Below are 26117 nucleotides of genomic sequence, written 5' to 3'. Positions count from 1 at the left end.
TGATTTTCTCAGCCAAATTATATTTGAATTTATATTTTATTATCAAATTATAATTTTTATCTAACTACTTATCGAATTAATCATAATAAACAAAAACTTCCTGACTTTTCTCTCTAATTTATATTTGAATTTATCTTTTACCATCAAATTTGGTTTTATTTAGCTAACTTTCGATTTGTTTAAATATTTGTTACAAATTCAATCATATCTAAACATTTTTTAATTACTTTATACATACTATTATCAAATTAATTTGATCTTTTTTTCTTCATATTTTCGATGTTTTTAATTTTTCATATAGAAACATGTAAAAAGAGCTTGTTCTACTTTAATAAAATATATATAAATGGGAATTAAACTTTAAATGTTTGAAACATGTGCCGTTCGATTTATTACTAATATTATCGATAATATTATAATTATTAAGTAAGATAACTAAAAAACCACAATTTCATATTCTTCACTTAACTGCTTCCAAAATATCTTTTTCTCCTTATCAATCTCATATATGTGATTATTGGTTTAACAACCCTATTTTGAATTCCATATCTTCGTTAGTTGTTTACGACCACCCTCGCCAGGTCGCCGACTTTTTTTACTCGCACACATGTTTCCTGGTTTTGTTTCTACTTTGAATATCATTTTCAACAATGACTTCATGGGATTGATAGTGTTTAAAGTTGGCTTTCAAGATTATATGACCAAAATGGTCACGTGAAATGAAGACAAAATGGTCACATGGAATGAAGATGACGAAACTCCCTATAATTGGTCTGGTGTAAAAAACAATTATATTTCCAATAGTCACATCGTTTGGAAGCTGCAATTCTTTCAAATACTTGCTTGCCAACAACTTCACTGGTTCAATCAACTTCATTCTCACCTTGAAAGAAGTCCATCGTTGTGGACATTCATAAGTTTCTAATGACCCCGTCGTCATCCTCCCTCACATACACGTGTGCCACAGGCAACTAGAAGCATTATGGATCATATCGGGTGATTTTTAATTTTTGTTTATGGAATGTTTAGACATTGTGTATTTGTGGTTCTAGATTGTTTAGATAGAGTATATTTGTGGTATTCGTGTTGTTTTTGGAGCAATGTATCTTTGCATTCTCGTTTGTACTTAATTTTGTTGTTTTAGGATAATTTTGTCATTTACTAATTTGTATCATCCATTATACAAATTCATTTTATTATTTTTATAATTTTGAAACCAATTTCAATTTTTTCAAATGAAACTTAAAAATTTCATATTTTTCTGATCAGTCCTAATTTATAACATTTCTAGATCAATTCAGTAGGGCATATAAATTCAGACCGGCTTAAATAATTCGTCGACCGATTCGGCCCGGTTCATCATGTTCTGAATCCGGATCCGAGAGAGGTCTAAGGAGAGAGAGCAAAGAGTAAAACGGGGTCTTTAATGCCCAGAATTCAAAAAGTACAGTGCTAGACGAACGAAGACGAAGATGGCAGCGAGGCAAATGGAAGAGATTCAAAGGAAGCTATCAATGCTCAATTACCCTAGAGCCAATGCTCCTGCTCAGTCCCTCCTCTTCGCTGGCATGGAACGCTACGCCCTTCTTGAGTGGCTCTTCTTCCGGTACCCACCTTTGATTGATTTTCAATTACGTACTTCAAACTATTCAAATTGTATTTCCGAGCCTTTTGTTTTCGTTGTTTTCTTGAATTTGAAGCTCAGTCATTCACCGGATTATTGGATGTTTAATGGCTTATTGCATTGCTTTCTTAAACTGTAGTCTGTTGGGTGATAAGTCGCCGTTCTCGCAACAAAATATCCAAGGAGATGCTATTGATCGCGATGAAGAAACTGGTCGCATTCAGTGTCAGTCTTCTCATTTCATCCTTCACGATTATATGATTAATTGCACAGTGGCATCTGGGACAAACTCAATTTTTGTGTCACTGGCTAATCAAATTACATGGATGTTTGTTTAACCATTATCCTTTAGAGAGCTTAGTTTTATAGATCGGGTTGCCTTATCACGAGACTGTGATGAACATGTAATTAGACGTCAAGATGGTATGGGAATTATGATGAAATGGATACCTCTGGGTTAATCTACTTCCTGTAAGTAGGTTGGTTACAACTTTAAAAATGATGAAATATTTATTCAGCATGTTAAAATCCCTGTCTGTATCCTGCCATCAAGTTGTCTTTTATCTCGCTGCATTACCTGATGCATGACATATGTAATTATTAATTCATTGTTGCTTTTATTTGCATTCTAGTGCTGTCTTTCAAATTTTGGTACACATTTGGTTTCTATCACTAGATCGATCAGTGCGTTATAACCGTGGCTGTATTTTGCAGATTTGGCAGAAATTGCAAAGTTTCTGGGCATTACAACCACTATTGATACTGAAGTTATCCAAGTTCGCTTCTAAATTCCTTACACTTGTTGTACGAGTAAAATTAGTTAACGCTATCCATCTCTATAGATTATAAATTTTGGAATAAACTCACTAAGTAACCTGTCACAATTATTCATGCCGAAGTTTGCAAGCAAGCATATACACACCCATGTATGCAGCAACAGTAATATCATTTTGTTCTGTATGAGTTCCCATATCCATAATTGTGTCTAGTCTATATTGCATATAATCAAGCTTTCTGTATCCACTTGATTACGGATTTAGCAAACACCTTCATCGTGTGTGTGCCTAACATCTTGTTAACTTTATGCTGTACTATAGGGACGGGGAAGCTATGAGGAGCGAACTGAAATGATTCGTCTTATTGTCGATCTTGTTGAAGCAAGCATCTATGCTGATAATCCAGATTGGAGGTTGCCTTTTGTTTAGCTTGTATTGGTAAATATTATTCAATCCTCTGATAAATGAGCAAGAATATTGGAAATCAGTGTTTTTGCATTATTGTTTCTGCAGTGTTGATGAGCAGGTTGCCAAAGACATACAACTCATTGACTCTATTGCAGAGAAACAGGCTCAAATATTCTCAGAAGAATGCAAATTGTTTCCTGCTGACGTTCAAATTCAGTCCATATATCCATTGTAATGATCCTCCTACATCAATCTATGTCTATTGATTATTTTTTAGCATTGTTAATTCTTCTTGGATATCAACAAGCTAGATTGAAAGTGCCTTTCTCTTCTTCTGATTGTTCAAGATACTCCAAACACTGTCTGTTTGAGCTGTGTTCTCTGGATCTGACATCCTCTGCCCATTTCTTCATTCTGGTTTATTTTATCAATATGCCCATTTTATTACTTTTATCATAAATAATATGTAAAATGTCTACTACTGCCATATCTGCACACAGTTCTATTGATCCATGTTAATCTGCCTTGGGGAATTTTATACTCCCCTTTTTTGAGGAAGCCGTTGTCTGTATTATATTAAGTATAGTGCTTACAAATGCCGTTCTGCTAGTTTAAGCTCTTACTGATTAAACATTTTAGCTTAAACTCTAAATTGCTATTTATTGTTATATATATACACACCACCATAATTTTGATGTTGAATCTCATAGGTCAATCTTTTAATCATTTGATTTTAAAATTAAATTATAGCATTCCGTTGGCTAATCCAATTTTTTTTTTCAGGCCAGATGTTTCTGAGCTGGAAACTAAGCTTGCAGAACAATCTAAGATACTGTTGAATCTTCAACAGAAAGTTGATGATTTAGCATCAAAGGTTTCTGCTAGTTTCTCTCAGTTTTTCTCACGTTTAAGGAAAATTTGACCTGCCGTGACTCTCCTATTGGAACTGCCCTCCCACTGGGATACGTTCCAGATTCATTACCGTAATTTGCAACATGTTTTAATAAAAACAACTTGAACAATAATGGCCATTTATGTCGTGATCATCAATCTGAAAAAGTTATAGTTGGTCAAGGTGGTCTTTTTGCTATTTTTTTAGTTTCTCCGGTGATAATGTGATTTATGAGTTATTGCTTCTTTCCCCCCAACCTTTTTTCTGTCCTTTTGCTGTTCTGAGCTTTTCCAATCTGCAGTACGATTGACTAGTTATTGCAGACTAAAAATGATTAGGATTTAACTTTCTTTTCTTTTTAGATTTGAGGTGGCAGTTTTGTAGTGTTAAATATAGACTTATTTTGGATGTTGCTTCTTTTGATGTCTCGTGAATATTCTTGTATTCTTTTGTGTAGCATGCTTACAACCCAGATGAAGAGTACACGGAGGTAGAATCTCAACTGCGGGCACACTTGGAATCTTTTCTTGAAACAGCAAGATCTTTTAACATTATTTACACTAAGGTTTGTCTCAACTGCGATTGAAGGCTCTCTGTTTCATGTTTTGTTAACTCTGTCATAAAGAGGCTAGTGATGGATTCACCCTTTCTCGAAAACCAACTATTTATGCTGCCTAATCTACGTTTTTAAAAGCTGAACGTGATCCTGTTTAAACTAATTCATGGTAGCCTAAGTGGATATTTTTCTGTGTATAAAACACTCAGAAAGGATGAGTTGGATCAGAAATATATTCGTTTTTGCTATTTATTCTGATGACCATTTTATGGTAGGAAATCCGTCCTTGGACACACATGATGGAGGTTCCACAGCTTCATGGCTTTGGTCCAGCTGCCAACCGATTGTTGGAAGCATATAATATGCTATTGAAGGTATTCTTTTTGCTATTATTTCCTTTTTCATGGTGCTTTATTTATGTTCTTCATTATTGTTGCTGCGAACCCATTTGATATACTTTTTTGTAATAAGAAATAATCGAGAAACTGGTTCATCAATTATATGAAGTACAAACCCAAACTTAGCGTGTAACTAATAAGGAAAAAACTTTCTGATAGCACAAAGATAAAATCAGTTAAAATTACAAAAGAATTCGGATAATTTGCATCAGGAAAAGCCTCGAAAACAATGATCCCCTGGAAAAAAGAAAAATATTTTTCATCCCCCATAAAAGTTCTGTTGCTTCTTTTTAACTAAAGGAAAGGCCTTGTTTCTTTTTTGGTTGGCATAGGTATATTGAAGGAAGTACCTTGTTTCCTGTTGCATCGTCGTTTTGAAATTCATTTATTCATTTCATATTATTGTTAGAGCTATTAGTTGTAACGTGGTGTGGTGTTGTTATGGCAGTTCCTGGGCAACTTGAGGAATCTTAGAGATTCTCATGCAGCTCTGGCAATTGGATCATCTGAAACAATTGCTGGAGAGCCATCTTCCGTTACAAGAATAATATCAGAATGTGAGTCTGCATTGACATTCCTAAATCGTGATCTCGGTATTCTCTCAGCTTCCATTGCCCGCGAACGTGGTCAGCAGGGTGAAGAGGTTACTTTATGATGAAAGAACGTGTAACAGATCTTCTTGCATTTGCAATTCGGATTAGTGTGCAGCCATGACAACCGATTTCTGATAACTTAAACCAAGAGTGTAGTTATACGGAAACAATTTGCGGTATGCGATTCAGCATAGTTGTATCATCCTGTGATCAGTGTTGTATTGTACCTATAAACTGACTGTTATTGCCGATTGTCCATAGTGAAATTTTTCATCACATTGACATCCTTTGTAGCTCTACCGAGTGGTTGTAGTTTGTTTGAAGGGCATATCTAACTGGACTTTCAACTCCTTTCATAGAAGATTGTAGGACATCAACTTGTCTCTTTCATAGAGTTCTGTGATATACTCTAAGCATTTTTGGAGCATTTTCAATCCGAACATTCACTCGATCGTGATAACTTGCAGATCCTCTAGAACTGGAGTAGTAATATTAGCTTACCAGATTTGGTCAAGCAAATTCTCTGCTGTTTTGTTTATTGTTTATCGTCACCAGTGAAGCCTTTGTTGATTCTTCTCGTTACAGGGATTGGTTAATAGCAGCTTCTTCTGAAGATTTCGATTCTGTGAAAATTACGTTTGAGTATAAAATCAAATATTTTATTAATTTTGAATGATTAAAGACATGTTTAAAAGTAGTTATGAATACAACAATAGTGATTTTGTATTTTAAAATGTAATCTTCACTCAATCAAAATCTATTTTAAATCATTACAAACATGATTAGAGTGATTTTAAAAATAACAAAAGTGATTTTAATAATTTAAAATTCACATCCAAGCATACCAACAATATTTGTATGTGTTAAAACTAAAATGATCTGATATTAAATTTATATTCACTGAACTTTTGAGTGAATGGGTGACCCTTCATTTGAGGGAGGATTATTCAACAACTAAAACTATAAATATACATAACTGTTGTTGACATTTTAATTTCTTAACATCTCATGCAAACCTCATGGTTTATCTTCATGCCGAGGAAGTAGAATTCTTTTTTTTTTTTTTTGGTTGAAATGTGGAATTCCCTTTTTTAAGAAAAGGAGGATTTTCCAGTAATTTTGCTACAGTTACCCATTGAAGGCGAGGCGTAGGCAATCGCAATTGGCCCAAATAGAAAAACCGAGCACAATAAAACTTCCCGCGCTGTTTTCCAATGTCGTTTCCTGCCGTCGATGACACCCCCAAAATTCTGTTCCAACTTCAACAGTTCACCGGAAACTTCACAAGAATTTATTCGTTCTTCACTACTGAAAGCTCTTTCTTCAGCCAAAAACACCTCACAGCTACGCACGGTTCATTCCTTGATCATCACTTCAGGATTGGCCCTCTCCGTCATCTTTTCCGGCAAACTCATAAGCAAATACGCCCAGCTTAAAGACCCAATTTCTTCTGTTTCAGTTTTTCGCACTGTTTCTCCAACTCACAATGTCTATCAATGGAATTCAATTATACGTGCTCTCACTCACAATGGTCTCTTCACACAAGCACTTGGATATTACACAAAGATGCGTGAAAAAAAGCTCCAACCCGATGCTTTTACCTTTCCTTCTGTTATCAATTCATGTGGCCGGCTTTTGGACTTGAAAACGGGTCGCATAGTTCATGAACATATTGTGGAAATGGGGTTTGAATCGGATTTATATATTGGCAACGCATTGATCGATATGTATTCAAGATCTGTGGATCTTGATAATGCACGTAATGTGTTTGAGGAAATGTCTGACCGAGACAGAGTATCATGGAATAGTTTAATTTCTGGGTATTGTTGTAATGGGTTTTGGGAGGAGGCTCTGGACATGTATCATAAGTCCAGAATGACCGGGATGGTACCTGATTGTTTCACCATGTCCAGCGTTTTACTCTCTTGTGGAAGCTTAATGGCTATTAAAGAAGGTGTGACTGTTCATGGGGCGATTGAGAAGATTGGAATTGGTGGGGATGTTATTATAGGCAATGGACTTCTTTCCATGTACTTCAAGTTTGAGAGACCAAGAGAAGCAGGTCGGGTTTTTTCCGAGATGGCTGTGAAGGACTCAGTTACTTGGAATACCATGATTTGTGGGTACTCCCAACTGGGGCGGCATGAAGAATCTGTCAAGTTATTTATGGAGATGATAGATGAATTCACTCCAGATGTGTTGACAATTACATCAACCATTCGCGCTTGTGGACACTTGGGAGATCTGCAGGTTGGAAAGTTTGTTCATAAGTACTTAATTGGGAGCGGGTATGAATGTGATACTATAGCATGTAATATCCTTATAGATATGTATGCAAAGTGTGGGGATCTTTTGGCTGCACAGGAAGTCTTTGACTCAACAAAATGCAAAGATTCTGTGACATGGAACTCAATAATTAACGGTTACACTCAAAGTGGCTATTATAAAGAGGGGGTGGAAAAATTTAAGATGATGAAAATGGAAAGCAAACCAGATTCTGTCACTTTTGTTCTGCTCCTATCAATATTTTCTCAGTTAGCTGAGATAAATCAGGGGAGAGGAATCCATTGTGATGTGATAAAATTTGGATTTGATGCTGAACTTATCATTGGCAATTCTCTTCTGGATATGTATGCTAAATGTGGTGGAATGAATGACTTATTGAAGATGTTTTCTTACATGAGAGCTCATGACATTATATCATGGAATACGCTTATTGCTTCAAGTGTTCATTTTGATGATTGCAATGTAGGATTTCGGGCGATTAACGAAATGAGGACCGAAGGGTTGGTGCCAGATGAGGCCACAGTACTAGGTATCTTGCCCATGTCTTCTTTGCTTGCAGTTCGGCAACAAGGGAAAGAGATCCATGGCTGTATTTTCAAGTTAGGATTTGAATCTCACGTCCCAATTGGGAATGCCCTAATTGAAATGTACTCCAAATGTGGTAGTTTAGAAAACTGTTCTAAAGTTTTCGACTATATGAAAGAAAAAGATGTAGTGACATGGACTGCATTGATCTCTGCATTTGGAATGTATGGAGAGGGCAAGAAAGCATTAAAAGCATTTCAGGATATGGAGTCAAGTGGTGTTTTTCCTGATTCTGTTGCCTTCATTGCCGTCATTTTTGCCTGTAGTCATTCTGGAATGGTCAAAGAGGGCCTCACATTCTTTGATCGAATGAAAACAGACTACAATATTGAGCCTAGAATGGAACATTATGCTTGTGTTGTTGATCTTCTGGCCCGATCTGGCTTACTAGCTCAAGCAGAGGAGTTTATTTTGTCAATGCCATTGAAACCAGATGCAAGTTTGTGGGGAGCTTTACTTAGTGCCTGTCGAGCAAGCGGGCACACAAATATCGCCCAACGTGTATCAAAGCAAATTCTTCAGTTGAATTCAGACGATACTGGATATTATGTGCTTGTATCAAATATTTATTCTACGTTAGGGAAGTGGGATCAGGTGAGAATGGTTAGAAATTCCATGAAAACAAAAGGGCTCAAGAAAGAACCTGGAAGTAGCTGGATCGAGATTCAGAAAAGGATTTATGTGTTTAGGACCGGTGATAAATCATTTGAACAGTATGACAAGGTCAAAGATTTACTCGAATACCTTGTGGGGTTAATGGCCAAGGAAGGTTATGTTGCAGACCTGCAATTTGCTTTGCATGACGTCGAGGAAGATGATAAGAGAGACATGCTATGTGGGCACAGTGAAAGACTTGCAATAGCCTTCGGATTGTTAAATACAAAACCAGGGAGCCCTTTGCTGGTAATGAAAAACCTTCGAGCATGTGGAGATTGTCATACTGTAACTAAATACATAACTAAGATAATGCAAAGAGAAATTCTAGTGAGAGATGCCAATCGCTTTCATCTATTCAAGAATGGAACCTGTAGTTGTGGAGACCACTGGTGAATAATTATTATTTCTAATACCTGATTACATCTTCACATTGGACTACAAATGAACTGTTTCCTCTTCGTCCAATTTCTGTGCAAATCCAAGAAGGTCGGTTCCTGCTAAGTTACATGATCGCTGTCATTGTGCGCAAGTCAATGCTATATTTTCTTTCTTATTTCCAACAAAAGTGAATAAAATTAGCTCAGGTGCACTTTAAAGCAGTTGATGTTTGCCAGTTGAGTTTCCCTTACGGGAGCATTGGATGCCACATGATATTTTGTACAAAGTAGGTAGAATTTTGAGAATGCACATAGAGGCTACTTCATGGCCGGTAATTCTATTTTTATATGGCTATCATTTTCCCAATGATATATCTTGCACTGGAACATGTTCTTTGATGTGAATGATTTTATGTGCATTCCCTGCAGATTTCTCCAACTCTTGATGATCTCTCATGCTGGCCTATGAATCAAATTCTAAAGGTTTCTCTTTCTTTCCTTCCTTCCTTTTGATTTCTCTTTCTACCTAGTGTTCTTAAAAACTTGAAGTCCTAAAAGCAGTGAAAGTGAAGGGGAAGAAACGATAACTAACATTTCTATCATCAAGTGTTCCATTTGTTGTAGCACAAATGAATAAAGGTATCAAATATAAATAAAAACAAAAGATTACTATTAGAAGTAGGAGGAAGAAGAATATCATGTTCTGTTAACTTCACGCTCTCCTTTAAAACAATACTGTCGGCCTTCGTTGATGTGGTAAATATTTCTACAAGACTACGTAGCTTGCATAGCTGAGCATGCGGAAATAATCTCCTTTGAGGTTGGCAATCGTTTGTCCAGGTTAACTTTTGTTGTAACTAATTTTCAGTATTTGATTGCTATGCAGATGCAGTTCTTGGCGCAAGCCTTTGCCTTAAGTTTCTCTCTTGAAGGCCACTTTGATAATTGGAGCATCTGGAATTGTTCATGCCAGCTTCAAAGTTCATTTAAGCTTGATACTTAGTACCCAAATATAACTCAAATTTCTACTCTCACTATATATATACATATATATACGAGTGCTCACATTTTGTTATTTTGCTTCGGATGAGTAACGAGTTTGGGCTACATAAATTTGGCTATACAAATTTTAATTTATGAAATATGCTTTTTATATTGCCTATTGTGTTTTACAACTTATAAAATCTATATCCCGAACCCATGTTATACAAAATTTAATTTGCATAAATTAACGATTCAATATAGATGAGACAAATTCATAATCAACCATCAAGTTTCATAAACTCAAATTTATTAAAATCATAGAACAGACATCTCGTAGAACACAGGGACTTGTGAAAGTAATACCATTGTAAAAATAACATTCTTCACGACAAGTTGAAAAGTTGATATATAGCTAAACTCTCCTTATGACAATTAATTACTATACCCTTTCCCTTTCCTCCCCTCACATGGCCCCTAACACCCTGCTTTTACAACTATTTAATTATTCTTCAACATTATTCTATAGAACAGTAGACTTGGTTACTGCCTAAACGAAGAAAAGTTGGATATTCAATGATCATAATCATGCTTGTTTATTTATGAAAGTTTGATGCATTGCTTGGTACTTAGTGATAAGCTTGTCTCTAGGTGGCCAGTTTTCATCGATGATTGGAGCAGCAGCAAATTCCTTTATCCATTTGGACAAGAGGGGAAACCTTTCTTCAGTTATTAGTTCAATTCCAATAACTTCCTCCAATACACTTGCTAAGTTTGCAAGCCACCCAACTGCAATATCTACAAACCCTATAGTCTCTCCTCCAAAGAATCTCTTTCCTTTTAACTCTTCTTCCAAATGCTTCAAATTCTCCAAGGCTTCTTCCACACCTTCCTCTCTCACTTTCCCTTGGTTCATAAACACTTTCTTTATAGATTCCAAAACCTACACTTAAAAAAGAGAGCTCAAGATTACTTTCGAAATGGTAAAAAAGTATTTTAGGGTATAATCAATAAAGGATTTCAAATTATGATCCATATTTTTATTCAAGAGTTTTGATTGTTTTCTATTTTTACCCTTCTAAGGATGGTTAAATAAGGGTATTTTAGTCTTTTTGTTTAGAGTCATGATTTGGATTAGGAAATCACACTCCTAGCCACCATTCTCAGAGTTAGTTGAGCCATAAAATTCACTATTTAAAGCATAAGTCATTTCAATGTAGGAAATTCTAGTGTAAAATTAAATAATGGAAAAAATAAAGTAAAATTGTAGTGCTTCTGTACACTTGAAGTCATGAGCCTCACCACTTTGTTATTCTTATTCAAAGTTGTATTCAGCGTTTGTGGGCTTGTGGGTGTTCAGTTGTAACTAGGAAACTAGTTCTTCCCTTCCTCATGATCTTTGATCATTAGTGCCTTTGGATTAGGAAATCACATGCTCAAATGGTTTCAAATTCCAATTTACTAGGATTTCACATATTTTTTTTAAATATTATATTAGTCAATCAAAAATAGTTTTATAATTAAGAATTAATTATACTTATCCTTTTAAATTTATTTTATTTTAGTCCTTTTAACTTTCAAATGTCAAAATTTAATCCATTCTTAAATTTATAATTCATCAATAATTTTCAAGTTTTTTCTCAAACGTTTTTGTTTTTTTAATCAATTATGTTCTTATTTAATAAAAAAGAATCTACAAAAATGTCTTCTATTTTCTTAATTTGTTTAATATCTTTAGAATTTTGTTAAGAAGAGTAAATTTCCCTCTTTTAAAAACATTTTTTTTTTTAATTTTTAATTTTATTTTAACTTTGTTCAATTTTACTCCATCTATATTGAACGATCCAGTTTTAGTCTATATATTTTTAATAAATCTCAAAAGTTAATCCTACTACTAGTTCATTTTTTATATTATTTTTTAAAAGAATATTTTATTATTTGTTAGTATTTTTATTATAAATTTAAGAATATGTTCATTTATTATATTTTTTTACATAAAAATTATTATTATTATTATTATTTAATCAATTTCCATAAAAGAAAAAAACTTTGACGAACTAGATTTATGATCCTAGAAAATTGACTAAAAATGGATCAAATGGACTTTTGAATCAAAATGGTACTTTTAACATTTTTGCTTTTTAAACTAGGAAGAACAAGTACCATCGATTAGGTAATTCGGATCTTTTTATTTTTAAAAAGAATTGTTTTCCAACAAAGAAAAAGTAACATATTAGAATTGAGTTACCTTGTCATCCCCAAATTTAGCCCAAAAGCGAGCAACGGCTCTCTGGTAAGGATCCTGAGGCAGCAATGGATTTTGCTTCCATACTTCGTCGATGTATTCAAGAATAACGAGTGATTCGGCGATTGGCTTTCCGCCATGGACGAGCACCGGAACCTTCTTGTGGATCGGATTGTACTCCAAAAGCAAGGGGCTCTTGTTCGCCAGATCTTCGTAAACGGTGTCGTATTCTAACCCTTTCAATTTTAACGCCCATACTATTCTCAAAGTAAACGGACTCGACCATGTTCTGAACAGCTTCAGCTCTTCTTCCATTTTTATTTCTTCCTTTCTTCTGCTCGGCAATGCCACCTTTCAGTTTTCTCTGTCCTCAGGTCCCGTTTTATGCACGACACCGTTCTTCAAGTCTTTGGGAAATTCCGCCTCTCGTCCCTGAATTTTTGTGTGTTTTGCAAATATGCCCTTTTGATACGCTTTTAGGCTAAGAAAAATACTAGCCCTTAGCTCGACATGCCTAGAGGTTGGAGATTGGATGATTTAATTTGATTATTTTATTTTATTTTCATCTTAATTATTTAATTATATTTTTGTCTAAAAAACTTTAAGGGGTGAGAAAAAGTAGATTTTATTTCTCTGTTTTTTTTTCCTAAGGATCTTTAACCTTACGAGGTGCTGAGAGCTTTTTAATCGTCTTTTTTCTTTCTTAAAAATATACAGTTTTCGGAGACACAGAAAAGAAAAGAAAAGAAAATACTTTTTTAGTCCCTGAATTTTAAGCAATAGCTGCATTTAGTCCCTATAATTTTAATTTTACCATTTTAGTCTCTCATTTATGAATAATAGGTGGTCTCTCTTTTCATTAATTTGATTTTTTATTATTTTAAATAAGATAATTATAATTAAAATAGTAATTGAAGAAAAACGTTCTCTCTCATCTCCCTAACCAACCTACGCATTCGCCTCTACTTCCTTATCGTCTTCTCCTTCATCCTCGGAAAATTTTACAAAATGACCTAAAACCCAACAACTTTTCTACCAATGACTTCTTCCTAAAACCTTTTTTAGTACTGACCTTTTGCTCACGTGCAATACCAAAATTATCCTCAGTTTTTAAAACTCCTCAAATTGCATCACATTTCTTCTTCCTTCAACGATTTCTTCAGCCCTTCATTCAATGTGCATTCAATACAACACCAACATTCTACCAAAACATTTATTCTCAACTAATATTCTACCAATAACGTTGAATAACATTGGTATGAAGAGAATGGAAGGTCACTCTCAGTATTCACTTCCTGTCGAACTCTCCACGAAATTCTCTCATTTCTCTCTCATAGATTTCTCTTAGAGTTTCAGTCCAACATCTTCGTTGATCGCTTTCATCGTCAGATTCAGAAATGGAGAGAATGTAAGTGATATTCTACGATTTCTTGTCCCAGATCGCTTTCATAATAAGTGTCATTTAGTATTAAATGAATGATCGTATAGTAATTTATACACAATCGTTCATTACAATATAAATGATCGTCCATAAATTATTAGACGATCGTTCATAAATTACAATACAATCGTAAACGATCGTATAGTAAGTTATACACGATTGTTTAGTAAATTATAAATGATCATGTAGTAATTTATCTACAATTGTATAGTAATTTATAAACGATTGTATAAACATTTATAAACGATCGCATAGTAATGTATAGACGATCGTTCACTTATCAATGATATGCTTATCCCATTGTAGATCAATGACCATACTTCGCATCTTTGTACGATTTGGTGGGATTTGGATGAGCTCGAAAGAAATTATGTTGGTGGTCATATGAAAGGTCTGAAAGTCAGAAATTATATAACAATCAGTGAATTAGTGAGTATGATACACCAATGACTGAATATCGATCCGGATATATTTGATATACACATCAAATATTGCTATAATTGATTGGTCCCAACTCCCCCAATTGACATAATCGATGATGAAGACCTTAGCTTTATTTTTTAGAAGGCAGTGATGCATCCTGGATGCCGTATTTGTACCAGTTACACCTTGTGAAAGTCATGGAGTACACACGAACAATATGTACCAGCATTGCAATCCAATCGATCAACCCATTTCAACTAGTCAAAATTGTGGGTTTGCAACCATTCCAACACGCAATATTCATACCATGTCTTCGCTAACAATCATATTGAGCTATGCAACTTAGAGGATGACTGAAGTGAAGCTTGGTTTGGTCACAACAGTGAACCCAGATGTACTTCACAATTCAATACTGAACATGGATCTGGACAATCTTCAGGACCATAAACTTCTCCAACACCTAACATCCATGTTCCAACCCAACCTGCTTTCGTCCCACCAGTTGTGATGCCTTCGGTTCTAATGCATTCCACCGTTCCAACCGAACTATTTCTTGCTGTACCCAGACCATCAGAGGGCCCATCATATGATGACCTCATCACAATACCTCATGACCATCTGAATGACGAGGATATAAAGGCCGGTCAAATTTTCTTTTTGAAATATGATTTGCCAGTTAAATTATCGATGCTTGCAATAAGAAAGAATTTTGACTACCATGTAAAAAAGTCAACAAAGAGCTTGCTAACTATTCGGTGTTCGGTGGAGGAATGCAAGTGGAGCGTCCGTGCAAAAAAAAAAAAAAAGTGATTCCTTCAAAGTGACGAAATATCCAAGTGAACGTACATGTTCTCTTGAAATGAGAATTGGTAATCATCGAAAAGCAACAAGTTGGGTTATTGGACACTTAATCAAGTCCAAATACGAACAAGTTGATCGAACATACCGCCCAAGGGATATAATTGAGGACGTTTGATGAGATTATGGAGTGAACATAAGTTACGGGCAGGGTTATCACACTAGAGAGTACGGATTAGTGTTTGCACGAGGGTCGCTAGAAGGATCATATACTATTGTTAGGGCATATGGTGAGACACTTAAGCTTGCAAATCTAAGTACGATCTTTAAGGTTGAAGTAGAGGACGAACAATATTTTAAGTACGTCTTCATGACACTTGGTTCCTGTATCAGGGGTTTTCTAAACTGCATCCGCCCAGTAATCGTTGTTGATGAGACCCATTTACAAGAGAAATACAAAGGTGTGTTGTTAATAACAATGTGTATCGATGGCAATAACAACATATATCCTGTCGCCTTCAGTATTGTAGATGGTGAGAACGGTGCATCATGGACTTGGTTCATGATTTATTTGAAGACTTCGATAGAAGACATTCCTAATTTAGTGATTATATCAGATCGTCACATCTCAATTGCAAAGACTGTTGTAAGTATATTCCCTGATGCATTTCATGCCCTATGTATATACCATATTCGAAACAATTTGGTTGACAAATTCAAGAATAAGGACATAATCCCACACTTCTACCTAGCGGCGAAAGCTTATAGAATGTCAGAGTTTCAGATGTATTGGGCTAAGCTCCATCAATATCCTGGTATGACGACCTATCTTGAGAAGGTTGGATTATAGCGGTGGGCAAGGGTTTATCAAGTCCATTGTAGGCATGACAAGATGACGATAAATATAGTAGAATGCCTCAATGGAGTATTGAAAGATGTACGAGAACTACCAATCACGAAGCTATTAGAGCATATCCGCGAGTGGTTACAAGGTTGGTTCTATACCCTACATACACATGCAATGGCATGCACAAACATTGTAACTGATTAAGCAATGAGTATTCTTAAGGAATCAGAATTGATGTCTAGAACATATCGTGTTTTCCAGGTGGATATGCATATAATTAATGTGGACGATGGATGATCTTCGTTCACAGACATGTACTTGTATGGAGTTTAATTGCATCAAGATTTCGTGCTCCCATGCAATATTTGTAGCGACCCTGAGAAACATTAATATTTAAACATTATGTGCAAAATGGTTTATGTTGAAATGCCTTGAACCTGTTTGTTGGCGCGTCGAACAACCAAGTACGGGGGTCTGATTTTGTATTGAGCATATTTATTTATTTGTAGTTATTTACAATTTTGACCCTAGGGTTTAGAGTAATGCGATATATAAACTCTATAACCCTAGAGGCACCGTTTTGATGTAATTTCCGAAAACATTCTCTCTAATAATATTGTACTCCCTCTGCCCGTGGACGTAGCTAACACACTATTAATGAACCAAGTATATCTGTATGTCGATATTCTCTATCTCTACATTACTTTTTATGTTATTTAATTGTCAATTTCGCAACAAACTGGTATCAGAGCCTTGTTAGGGTTTTTTTTTCTTGAAATTTCGCATTTGTTTGACAATTGAAGATGTTTGGCGTGAACGTAAAGATCGATAAATTTACTGGAAGGAACAGTTTTGGTTTATGGCAGATCAAGATGCGATCCCTACTAAAGTAGCAGGGGCTGTGGGCGCCGCTGACGGGTAAGTCAAAGAAGGTTGCCGTGGATGACGAAGAGTGGCAGACTCTTGAGGAGAAGGCTCATTCGACGATCATACTATGTTTGGCTGATGACTTCATCATCGAGGTCACAGATGAAGAAACTGCCGCTGATCTTTGGTTAAAGTTGGAAAGTCTTTACATAAAGAAATCTTTAACCAAGAAGTTGTTTATGAAGAAACGTTTGTATCATCTACGTATGCAGGAAGGTATGTCTCTATGAGATCATCTTGATCAAAATAAAATTTTATTAGATCTGCGTAATGTAGAGTTTAAGGTTGATGATGAGGATGCTGCCCTAATTCTGTTGATATATTTGCCGCCTTCATATGAGACTTTCGTTGACTCGTATATTAGAGGGAAAGAAACTCTGACCTTATAAGATACAAAGTCCACGTTACTTATGAGAGAGGACCATCAGAATGCAGGAAGTCAGTTATAGAAAGTCAAGCATCTGGGTTAGCTACTACAGGGAGCAAGGGATATAGGAATTCTGGTAAGCAGAAGTCGAACTAGAATAAAAAGTCTTCGAAGCCAAAGAGTTATAGGTCAGATGATATTTGTAACTACTGTAAAGAAAAGGGGCATTGGAAAACCGAATGTTCTAAGATAAAAAAGAATCAGGAAAAGAAGGAAAAGAGTGACAAAAGGGAAGCATCTGCCTCTATTGCACAAGTTGAGATTGATTCTGAAGAAGTCGAGATCGATTCTGAAGGAGATCTAGCTTTAGTTGTGAATGAACATTCACATTCTGATGATGTTTGGGTTCTTGATTCTGGGGCATCTTATCATATGTGCCCAAATAGAGAGTGGTTCTCAACTTATCAGCAAATAGATGGAGGGAATGTTAGCATGGCTAATAGTGCTGTGTGTAAAATAGTTGGAATCGACTCAGTCAAGATACGAACACGTAATAGTGCCTTCTACACTTTAAAAGAGGTTAGGCATGTTCCACTAATGAATAAGAGTTTGATATCCTTTATTGTACTCGATAGCAAGGGTTACAGGTTTGAAGGTAAAGGTGGAGCAATGTATGTCTATAAGGGTTCTGAGGTAGTTCTGAAAGGCATAAAGCGTGGAACACTATATTTTCTATTAGGTTCCACAATAATAGGTTATGCTGTTATTGCATCGTCGGTCATTCACAAGGATGATATGACTAAGTTATGGCATATGAGACTTGGTCATATGAGTGAAAAAGGGATGCAAATTCTGTAAAAAAGAGATCTTCTTTGTGGGCATAAGGTGCAGGATTTTGAATTTTGTGAACATTGTGTATTTGGGAAGCTTCATCACAACAAGTTTCCAAGAGGTGTTCATCGTACAAAAAGGACACTTGATTATATTCATTCAGATTGTTGAGGACCTTCCAAAGTTGGATGTATTGGAGGTAGATGATTACTCAAGAATGAATTGAGTTTTTATGATGAAACATAAAAGTGAAGCCTTCAAGAATTTCAAGCAGTGGAAGATATTGATTGAAAATCAAACTGGGAAGAAGATTAAAAGGCTGCGAATTGATAATGGTCTAGAATTCTGTGGATCCAAATTTTATGAGTTCTGTAAAGCCGAGGGGATTGTTCGCCATCACACTGTTAGGAATACTCCACAGCAAAATAGGGTTGCAGAATGTATGAATCAGACGTTGTTGGAGAGAGCAAGATGCATGCTCTCTAATGCAGGGTTGGCTAGAAGGTTTTGAGCATAAGCAGTAAATACATCATGTTATCTGATCAATCGTGGATCTCACACAGTTATTGATTGTAAAGCATCTTACGAGGTGTGGTCTGGTAAGCCTGCAGATTATTCTTTATTAAAAGTTTTTGGTTGTACTGTCTACTATCATATTAATGAGGGTAAATTAGAACCGAGAGCTAAAAATGGTATATTTATGGGTTTTGGGGATGGAGTTAAGGGATATAGAGTCTGGTCACCTTCTGAGAATAGAGTCATACTTAGTAAGACTGTGATATTTTGATGAAAATTCCATGCTTAACTCAACTGTAAAGCCTTTTGTGACGTCTACTGATGTGGGAGAAAGTAGTAATGTTGATAAGTAGGTGGAGATGAAATTCACTTCAGTTGTGAATGAATTACAACATCAAGGTGGAGAAGATCACAATACGTTACTACAGAAACTGATGTGCAACCAGAAATTAATGTGCCTAGAACGTCAGAAGTTGATTTGCCTGAGAATTCTAGATCACGATTAGATCAACCGAGCATAGCTTGTGATAGAGCTAGAAGAGTTGGTGTTGGACCTCCTGTGACGTATGGTTTTGAAGATCTGGTTACTTTTGCGTTGTTAGTTGCTGAAGAGGTGGATCCTCATGAGCCATCCACCTATAGAGAAGTTGTGTCATGTGGTGAGTTTGCTAAATGGCTTGCTGCTATAGGGGATGAGATGGAATCTCTTGACAAAAATCAGACTTGGGAATTAGTTAAACGACCTAAGGAGAGAAAAATTGTCACTTGTAAATGGGTCTTCAAGAAAAATGAGGGAATATCACCTTCAGAGGGTATTAAATATAAAGCTCGAGTTGTTGCGAGAGGGTTCACACAAAGGGAAGGAGTTGATTATAATGAGATCTTCTCATCAGTAGTCAGACATACTTCTATTAGGGTGTTACTAGCTATAGTAGTACATCAGAATTTGGAACTTGAACAACTAGATATGAAGACAACTTTCTTACATGGAGAGTTGGAGGAAGAGATTTATATGACCCAACCAGATGGGTTCCAGTGTCCAGGTAAAGAAGATTATGTTTGCAAGTTGAAGAAATCTTTGTATAGGTTAAAGCAGTCTTCAAGGCAGTGGTACAAACGATTTGACAACTATATGATTAAACTTGGCTATAATAGGAGTCCATATGATTATTGTGTATATCATAACAAAGCTGATGATGGTTCGATGATTTATCTACTTTTATATGTAGATGATATGCTCATAGCTGCAAAGTTCAAGTCTGATATTTTGAAATTGAAGAATCTTCTCAGTGCTGAGTATGATATGAAGGATTTGGGTACTGCTCAGAAAATTCTGGGTATGGAGATTTATAGGGACAGAGATAAGAATAAGCTCTTCTTGTCGCAGAAAGGATATATTCAGAAAATATTGTCCAGGTTTGGTATGTCATCAACTAAGCCTATAGATACTTCTAGTGCTGTAAATGCTCGTTTTCCATCTGTGCTTTCACCACAGTCTGAAGCTGAGAAGGAGTACATGTCTCGAGTTCCTTATGCTAGTGTAGTGGGAAGTTTGATGTATGCTATGGTCTGTACTAGGCCTGATCTTGCCCATGCTGTTAGTGTTGTCAGCAGGTTCATAGGTCAACCTGGGAAGGAGCATTGGCAAGTCGTTAAAAGGATTTTTTGTTACCTTAGAGGTACATCTGATGTTGGTCTTGTTTATGAGAATTACACAGAGTGTTTAGTGACCGATTATTTTGATTCTGACTATGCTGAAGATGTTGACAGTAGGAGGTCTATGACTGGCTATGTGTTCACTCTAGGTGGTTCTGTTGTTAGTTGGAAGGCAACCTTACAACTTACAGTTACTTTGTGTACTATTGAAGCAGAGTACATGACCTTGACAGAAGCTGCTAAAGAAGGAATATGGTTGAGGGGGTTAGTTGGTGATCTTGGTTTGCATCATGACCAAGCTATTGTATATTGTGATAGTTTGAGTGCAATATGCCTAGCCAAGGATCAAGTTCATCATGAGAGAACTAAGCACATAGATGTAAGATATCACTTCTTAAGAGGTGAGTAGAGAGTTAAAGTGATAAAAATTGGTACTGTTGATAACCTTGCTGATATGTTCACCAAACCGGTTCCACAAGGCAAGTTCCAACATTGTTTGAACTTGCTGAATGTTTTGAATTGTTAGTGGTCCCCTTTGTGGGACACTTTGAGGCATGAGGGAGAAGTTTGGGTACGTCTAGCGATATTGATTTATGTTGCATTTGGTACATCTGTTATCTGGGAGAGAATTCAAGTCAAGGTGGAAATTTGTTGAAATGCCTTGAATCTGTTTGTTGGCGCTTCGAACAACCAAGTACGGGGGTCTCGCTGATTTTGTATTGAGCATATTTATTTATTTGTAGTTATTTACGATTTTGACCCTAGGGTTTAGAGTAGTGCGATATATAAACTCTCTAACCCTAGAGGCACCATTTTGATGTAATTTCTGAAAACATTCTCTCTAATAATATTGTTCTCCCTCTGCCCATGGACGTAGCTAACACACTGTTAGTGAACCATGTATATCTGTGTGTTGATCTTCTTTATCTCTACGTTACTTTTTGTGTTCTTTAATTTTCGATTTCGTAACAGTTTGCAGTTGAGTGTGTGCTTGCTGCTTAAGACGAACCAATCTTCCCAGTTGGACACAGACAAGAATGGCATCAAAGACCAGATTTTGAAGATTTTGAACCAATTCTACCACCGCGAAAGGTAGCAAGTGTAGGTCGACGTCAAACTGTCAGGATACCTTCAATTGAAGAGGAGCCACGACAAATACATAGGTGTACACGATGTGGCCAGAGAGGACATAACAAGAAGTGCAAACAAACATTGATAACACCTGACACTAGCCCATATAGACTAAACGATATGTAATTTTTTTGGGCGATCGCTTAGTTATTTGTACGCGATCGCTTAGTTATTTGTGTGAGATCCTTAGTTAATTATGTACGATCGCTTAGCTAATTATGCGCGATCGTTTAAATTGTATTAAACGATCATATAGATTTTCTAGATGATCATTTACATATTCTTAAATGATCTTGCACATAATCTTAAATGATCTTTTATTTAGTTTTGGGCGATTGCTTAATTATTTATTTGCTTAGTTAAATGTACAACACCAATTATATTCTACAAATTTAGCACAAAATTATCACAAAAATATTACCATAAATATTTATTTGCCCACAACTAGGCAACATATTGTTTTCTATACAATCCCATATTCACCTGTGTTAAATCAGCTCTATCAGCCCTAGTTACACAATATTCTATAAATTTAGCACAAAATATTCCACAATTCAGAGACTTGCCCTCTTGGAGGGTCGCATTCAATCTCCTAACTACCCATTGCCCATACTTGAACTTCTTATGTTGTTTGTCGAATCCGACAGAAATCAACATGGACAGTATTGCTCTAGCCACTAGCATCAGATGGCCCTCAACTATGTCGCCACTGATGTAGTTCGACATAGAGTCAAATACAAAGATTGTGCACCCCTGTAGATCGATGGCAAACATAAGCCAGTGTTATTTGATATTGATTGGCCCAAATACGAAGTCAACGTCCGTCCATGCTGGTTTGTATTCTTTGTACTGTCCATGCACGTAGTCAAGGAAGAAGTGAGAGTCCGCCCAAAACCTCATGTATGCTTCTTAATCCAACCAGCCTGCCACTTTTCCATCCTCTATTTCAATACCGTTTGGCCGGATCTTAGAAACAACACCCTCTGGCTCCATCAAAGCATCCTGGGAAAGGTAAGATGTAAATACATGCTTGAGTTAACAATAGTTTCAACAGATATGTGAAATTTCCATACTGTGAAGCTCAAATCAATGATCGTAAATCGAATTGTACAGACGTTAGGTTTCAAGTGCAACTTTTGATGCACGTGCATCAAAAAGAGATCCATAGTCTGGTACAAGAAAGAAAAGTATAAGTTGAGCTTAAAAGTTACTAAAAGAAAATTATAAATGATCATTTAGAAACTTCTAATCAACTTCTAATAGATCACTTAGAATTTTCTAAATGATCGTTTAGAAAATTCTAATCGATCGTTTATTAGAATTCTAATTCTAATCAACTGTCTATTAGAATTCTAATTCTAATCAACTGTCTATTAGAATTCTAATTCTAATCAATCGTTTAGAAACTTTTAAACGATCGATTAGAATTTTCTGAACGATCGTATAGAATTTTTAGAACGATTGATCTTGGTTAATGAATTAATAGAAATACTCACGTCTCCAAGCACCCATATGTCCTGCTCAAGCGTTTTGAAGAAACCCTTGGTCTTGAATGTATATACTACCGTCCGATCCTCATTTTTTGTTTTACGATGGCTTTTCCATTTATTGTATGCATTCCACAGAACATTAGGGACTGGGAAGCATGGGACATAGGAACGAACGATCCTTATGGGGAACTCAGGTACAGGGACCAAGGGGTTGAGATTGATAATACCAATGACGGATTTCAGTGCCACTATAGGTGGTTCAGCTTCTTCAGATTGGGGTTGAGGAGATCTTGGAGGTAAATAAGGTTGAATTATTTCTAAATGTGGTTGAGAATAGGGCTGAGAAGATTGGGGCTGAGTTGTAAACTTCTTCCCCCTTTTGAAATACTCAGGTGCAAACTTAGCTGGTTTTTTTCTTTTCCGGCACTCTTGGCCATTTATTTCCTGTATTTAAAATATAAATAAATGGCAGTACAATTTTAAGAATACTAATTCATGCAATAGTCGTACCTCAACTTCAATGGCATTCTTTTCAGTTGACGTCTCTGAATTAAAATGGACCCTAACACTGAACGCTTCAATTGAAGTCCCCACAATTGGCTCCAATATTTCATCAGCAGTTTGAGGAACTGGCTGTTCATTGACAGAGGCGTCCATCAATTCAGATATTGGATCCTGATCGTTGACAATTTTAGACTGCTCACTGATCGTCTCAGCTGGTTGTTCACTGTGGATTTTTTGGTGGGTCTGAGGGGGATCTTGTGCATCGGTCTGTGGGGGATCATCATCATTATAAGGTTCCTGATTATTGTTACCATCACCATTATTATCATCACGAGGTCCCTTATCATGATGAGTCCTTGTAATATTACTATCCTAAACAAATCAAACGAACTATTCCGTCAAGGAAGGTAATCGATCGTTTAAGAATATGTAAATGATCGTTTAAAAACTCTATACGACCGTCTATGAAATCTAAACGATCGTCTAGAAAATGTAAATGATCATCTAGAAAATATGAATGACCCTCTAGAAAATATAAGCGATCGTCTAGACACGATCGTGTAGAAAATCTAAACGATCGTATAGATATTCTAAACGATCAATTAGAATTTCTAAACGGTCGTCCATTTGAGAATATCTAAATGGCTGTACAGAAATACATACCTCACAAGACGATGGACCATTATCTTTATCTCGTTTAGTTGTTGGCCCATCAGATGATGTTGGACAGTAAATGTATCTCCCATCTGACGGACCGTGGTAGTCAAGTTCGTCAAATCTTTTCAAACTTCTTTTATTTCCTCCCTAAGAATCTTGTACGATTTGGAATGACGATGTCTGGAGGACTTTTGTTGCTTACGTGGTTCGGGCTCTGTTTGGTTAGTCTGAACTGGCATACGTGGTTCTGGCTCTATATTTTTCACATTTACAGAGCTTTCTACATGGGGTTCATGCTCTTTGTGCCTCCCAAAGGACTCGCGAGTGTCGACGGAGTGTTCAATCCATTCGATCCTTCTTTCTCCAACAACAGGAACCACATTAAGTCCTTCAAGTTGGTTTTCCTTGTACCTCAACTCCTCTGTGCTAGATACAAGTCTCGACATTACAATAGTCTGTACTTAAACAAATGAGCAAGTCAGAATGCATGAAACTATAAATAAATGAGCAAGTTAGAAGTGATCGGTTACTTACTTTTTTGGCTGGAAAGCTTTATTGTTCAATGATTTATAAGATGGAGCATGAGAAGAAGTCCATCTAAGAATTCTAGGGATTGTAACCTTGCTGACTTTGGTGGCTATGAACTTACTCGATGTGGATAAAATTTTGTAAGCCCAAACTTACGATATGTAAACTTCTTAGACGAACATAACACAGGTTCAATGTATATTAAAGTGAATCAGAAATAAAAGTACATACTTGAAATGCAAGTACGAATCCCTTTATACAGTAATGTGAGGCGTGGTGATTACCTTTTGCTTTCTTTGAATCATATGCCTCCTTCTTCCCGTGCATGATAGTCTTCATGCTATTCAATTTACGTTCATAGAAGAGGGAAGACCAATCATAATATACGAAGATGTCGTGGTCTTGTGCTCCCATGCAATATCTGCAGCGACCCTGAGAAATATTAATGTTCAAACATTATGTGCAAAATGGTTTACAGTTGAGTGTGTGCTTGCTGCTTATGCCGAATTAATCTTCCCAGTCGGACACAGTCAAGAATGGGTTGAAGTTGTTGGAGATTTTGAACCAATTCTACCACCGCAAAAGGTATTAAGTGTAGGTTGACGTCAAACCGTCAGGATACCTTCAATTGGAGAGGAACCACGACAAATACACAGGTGTACACGATGTGGTCAGAGAGGACATAACAAAAAAACCGTGCAGACAAACATTGATAACACCTGGCATTGGCCCATCTAGTATAAACAATATGTAATTTTCGCTTTGTTTTTTCTGTACAACACCAATTATACTGTACAAATTTATACTATACAATATGTAATTTTAGCACCAATTATATTGTACAATATCTAATTTTAGCACAAATTTATCTAAATGATCGTTTAGTTATTTATTTCCATAGCTATTTATTTGCTTAGTTAAATGTACAACACCAATTGTATCCTACAAATTTAGCATAAATTTATCTAAACGACCGCATAACAAAAACTAAACGATCACATACAAAGTCTAAATGATCGCATAACAAAATCTAAACGATCACGTAACAAAACCTAAACGATCATATAACAAAAACTGAGTAATCGCATAACAGATATCTAAACGATGGCATAAACATATATTTACACGATCGCGTAACAGTCAGCCAAACGATCGTATAACAAAACCTAAACGATCGTATAACAAAAACTAAACGATCACATAACAGATATCTAAACGATCACATAATAGATATCTAAACGATTGTATAACAAAAACTAAGATCGCGTAACAGTTAGCCAAATGATCGCACAATGGTTATCTAAATGATCGCGTAACAGTTAGCTAAACGATCACATAACAAATGTCTAAACGATCACGTAACAGTTAGCTAAACGATCACTTAGTAATCTCTATCCGATCGCTTAGTAATATCTAAATGCTCGTTTAATATTCTCTAAACGTTTGCTTATTCTCTCAACAACCAGGAAATGAACGAAATGGAGGGAGATCCTATCTTTGTAAAGTATTCGTAGAGACGCGCGTTCACCAAACGGTGAAGGCTTTTTAAAAACTGGGGGTAATTTTGGGATTTTGCATGGGCAAAAGGTTAGTGGTAAAAATTTTTTTAGGAAGAGGTCATTT

General features: G+C 36.0%; 3 protein-coding genes across 3 annotated transcripts; 2 read left to right on the top strand and 1 right to left on the bottom strand.

Moving 5' to 3' along the window:
• Nucleotides 1-1396: 1396 nt before the first annotated feature.
• AUG7 (nuclear matrix protein) lies at nt 1397-5529 on the top strand. Its single transcript, XM_039025195.2, has 9 exons — nt 1397-1606; nt 1764-1849; nt 2339-2400; nt 2722-2813; nt 2914-3039; nt 3592-3682; nt 4158-4265; nt 4532-4630; nt 5103-5529. The coding sequence occupies exons 1-9, from the start codon at nt 1473-1475 to the stop codon at nt 5307-5309; spliced, it is 1005 nt and encodes a 334-aa protein (XP_038881123.1). The 5' UTR covers nt 1397-1472; the 3' UTR covers nt 5310-5529.
• Nucleotides 5530-6245: 716 nt separating this feature from the next.
• On the top strand, nt 6246-10314 carry LOC120085407 (Tetratricopeptide repeat (TPR)-like superfamily protein). The gene is made up of 3 exons (XM_039041368.2): nt 6246-9484; nt 9582-9635; nt 10039-10314. The coding sequence occupies exon 1, from the start codon at nt 6481-6483 to the stop codon at nt 9166-9168; it is 2688 nt and encodes an 895-aa protein (XP_038897296.1). The 5' UTR covers nt 6246-6480; the 3' UTR covers nt 9169-9484; nt 9582-9635; nt 10039-10314.
• Nucleotides 10315-10426: 112 nt separating this feature from the next.
• LOC120085413 (putative glutathione S-transferase) lies at nt 10427-12924 on the bottom strand. Its single transcript, XM_039041378.2, has 2 exons — nt 12382-12924; nt 10427-11076 (listed from the first exon to the last, which is right to left on the bottom strand). The coding sequence occupies exons 1-2, from the start codon at nt 12691-12693 to the stop codon at nt 10720-10722; spliced, it is 669 nt and encodes a 222-aa protein (XP_038897306.1). The 5' UTR covers nt 12694-12924; the 3' UTR covers nt 10427-10719.
• Between the last annotated feature and the right edge of the window lie 13193 nt (nt 12925-26117).

This window comes from Benincasa hispida, chromosome 1 (assembly GCF_027475165.1).
Source record: "Benincasa hispida cultivar pf3 chromosome 1, pf3_genome.v1.1, whole genome shotgun sequence".
NCBI classification, from domain to species: Eukaryota; Viridiplantae; Streptophyta; class Magnoliopsida; order Cucurbitales; family Cucurbitaceae; genus Benincasa; species Benincasa hispida.
The sequence above is the reverse complement of the archived record's forward strand: the minus strand, read 5'-3'. Positions and strand labels throughout refer to the sequence as shown.

What these genes read in the sequence shown, in the direction of transcription:
- AUG7 (XM_039025195.2), top strand. Translation starts at nt 1,473, where the DNA reads ATGGCAGCGAGGCAAATGGAAGAGATTCAAAGGAAGCTATCAATGCTC. An exon ending in GCTGATAATCCAGATTGGAG is followed by an intron (nt 2,814 to 2,913) that starts GTTGCCTTTTGT and finishes TTGTTTCTGCAG; the next exon opens with TGTTGATGAGCAGGTTGCCA. An exon ending in TTAACATTATTTACACTAAG is followed by an intron (nt 4,266 to 4,531) that starts GTTTGTCTCAAC and finishes ATTTTATGGTAG; the next exon opens with GAAATCCGTCCTTGGACACA.
- LOC120085407 (XM_039041368.2), top strand. Translation starts at nt 6,481, where the DNA reads ATGACACCCCCAAAATTCTGTTCCAACTTCAACAGTTCACCGGAAACT.
- LOC120085413 (XM_039041378.2), bottom strand. Translation starts at nt 12,693, where the DNA reads ATGGAAGAAGAGCTGAAGCTGTTCAGAACATGGTCGAGTCCGTTTACT. An exon ending in CTAAATTTGGGGATGACAAG is followed by an intron (nt 11,077 to 12,381) that starts GTAACTCAATTC and finishes TTTTAAGTGTAG; the next exon opens with GTTTTGGAATCTATAAAGAA.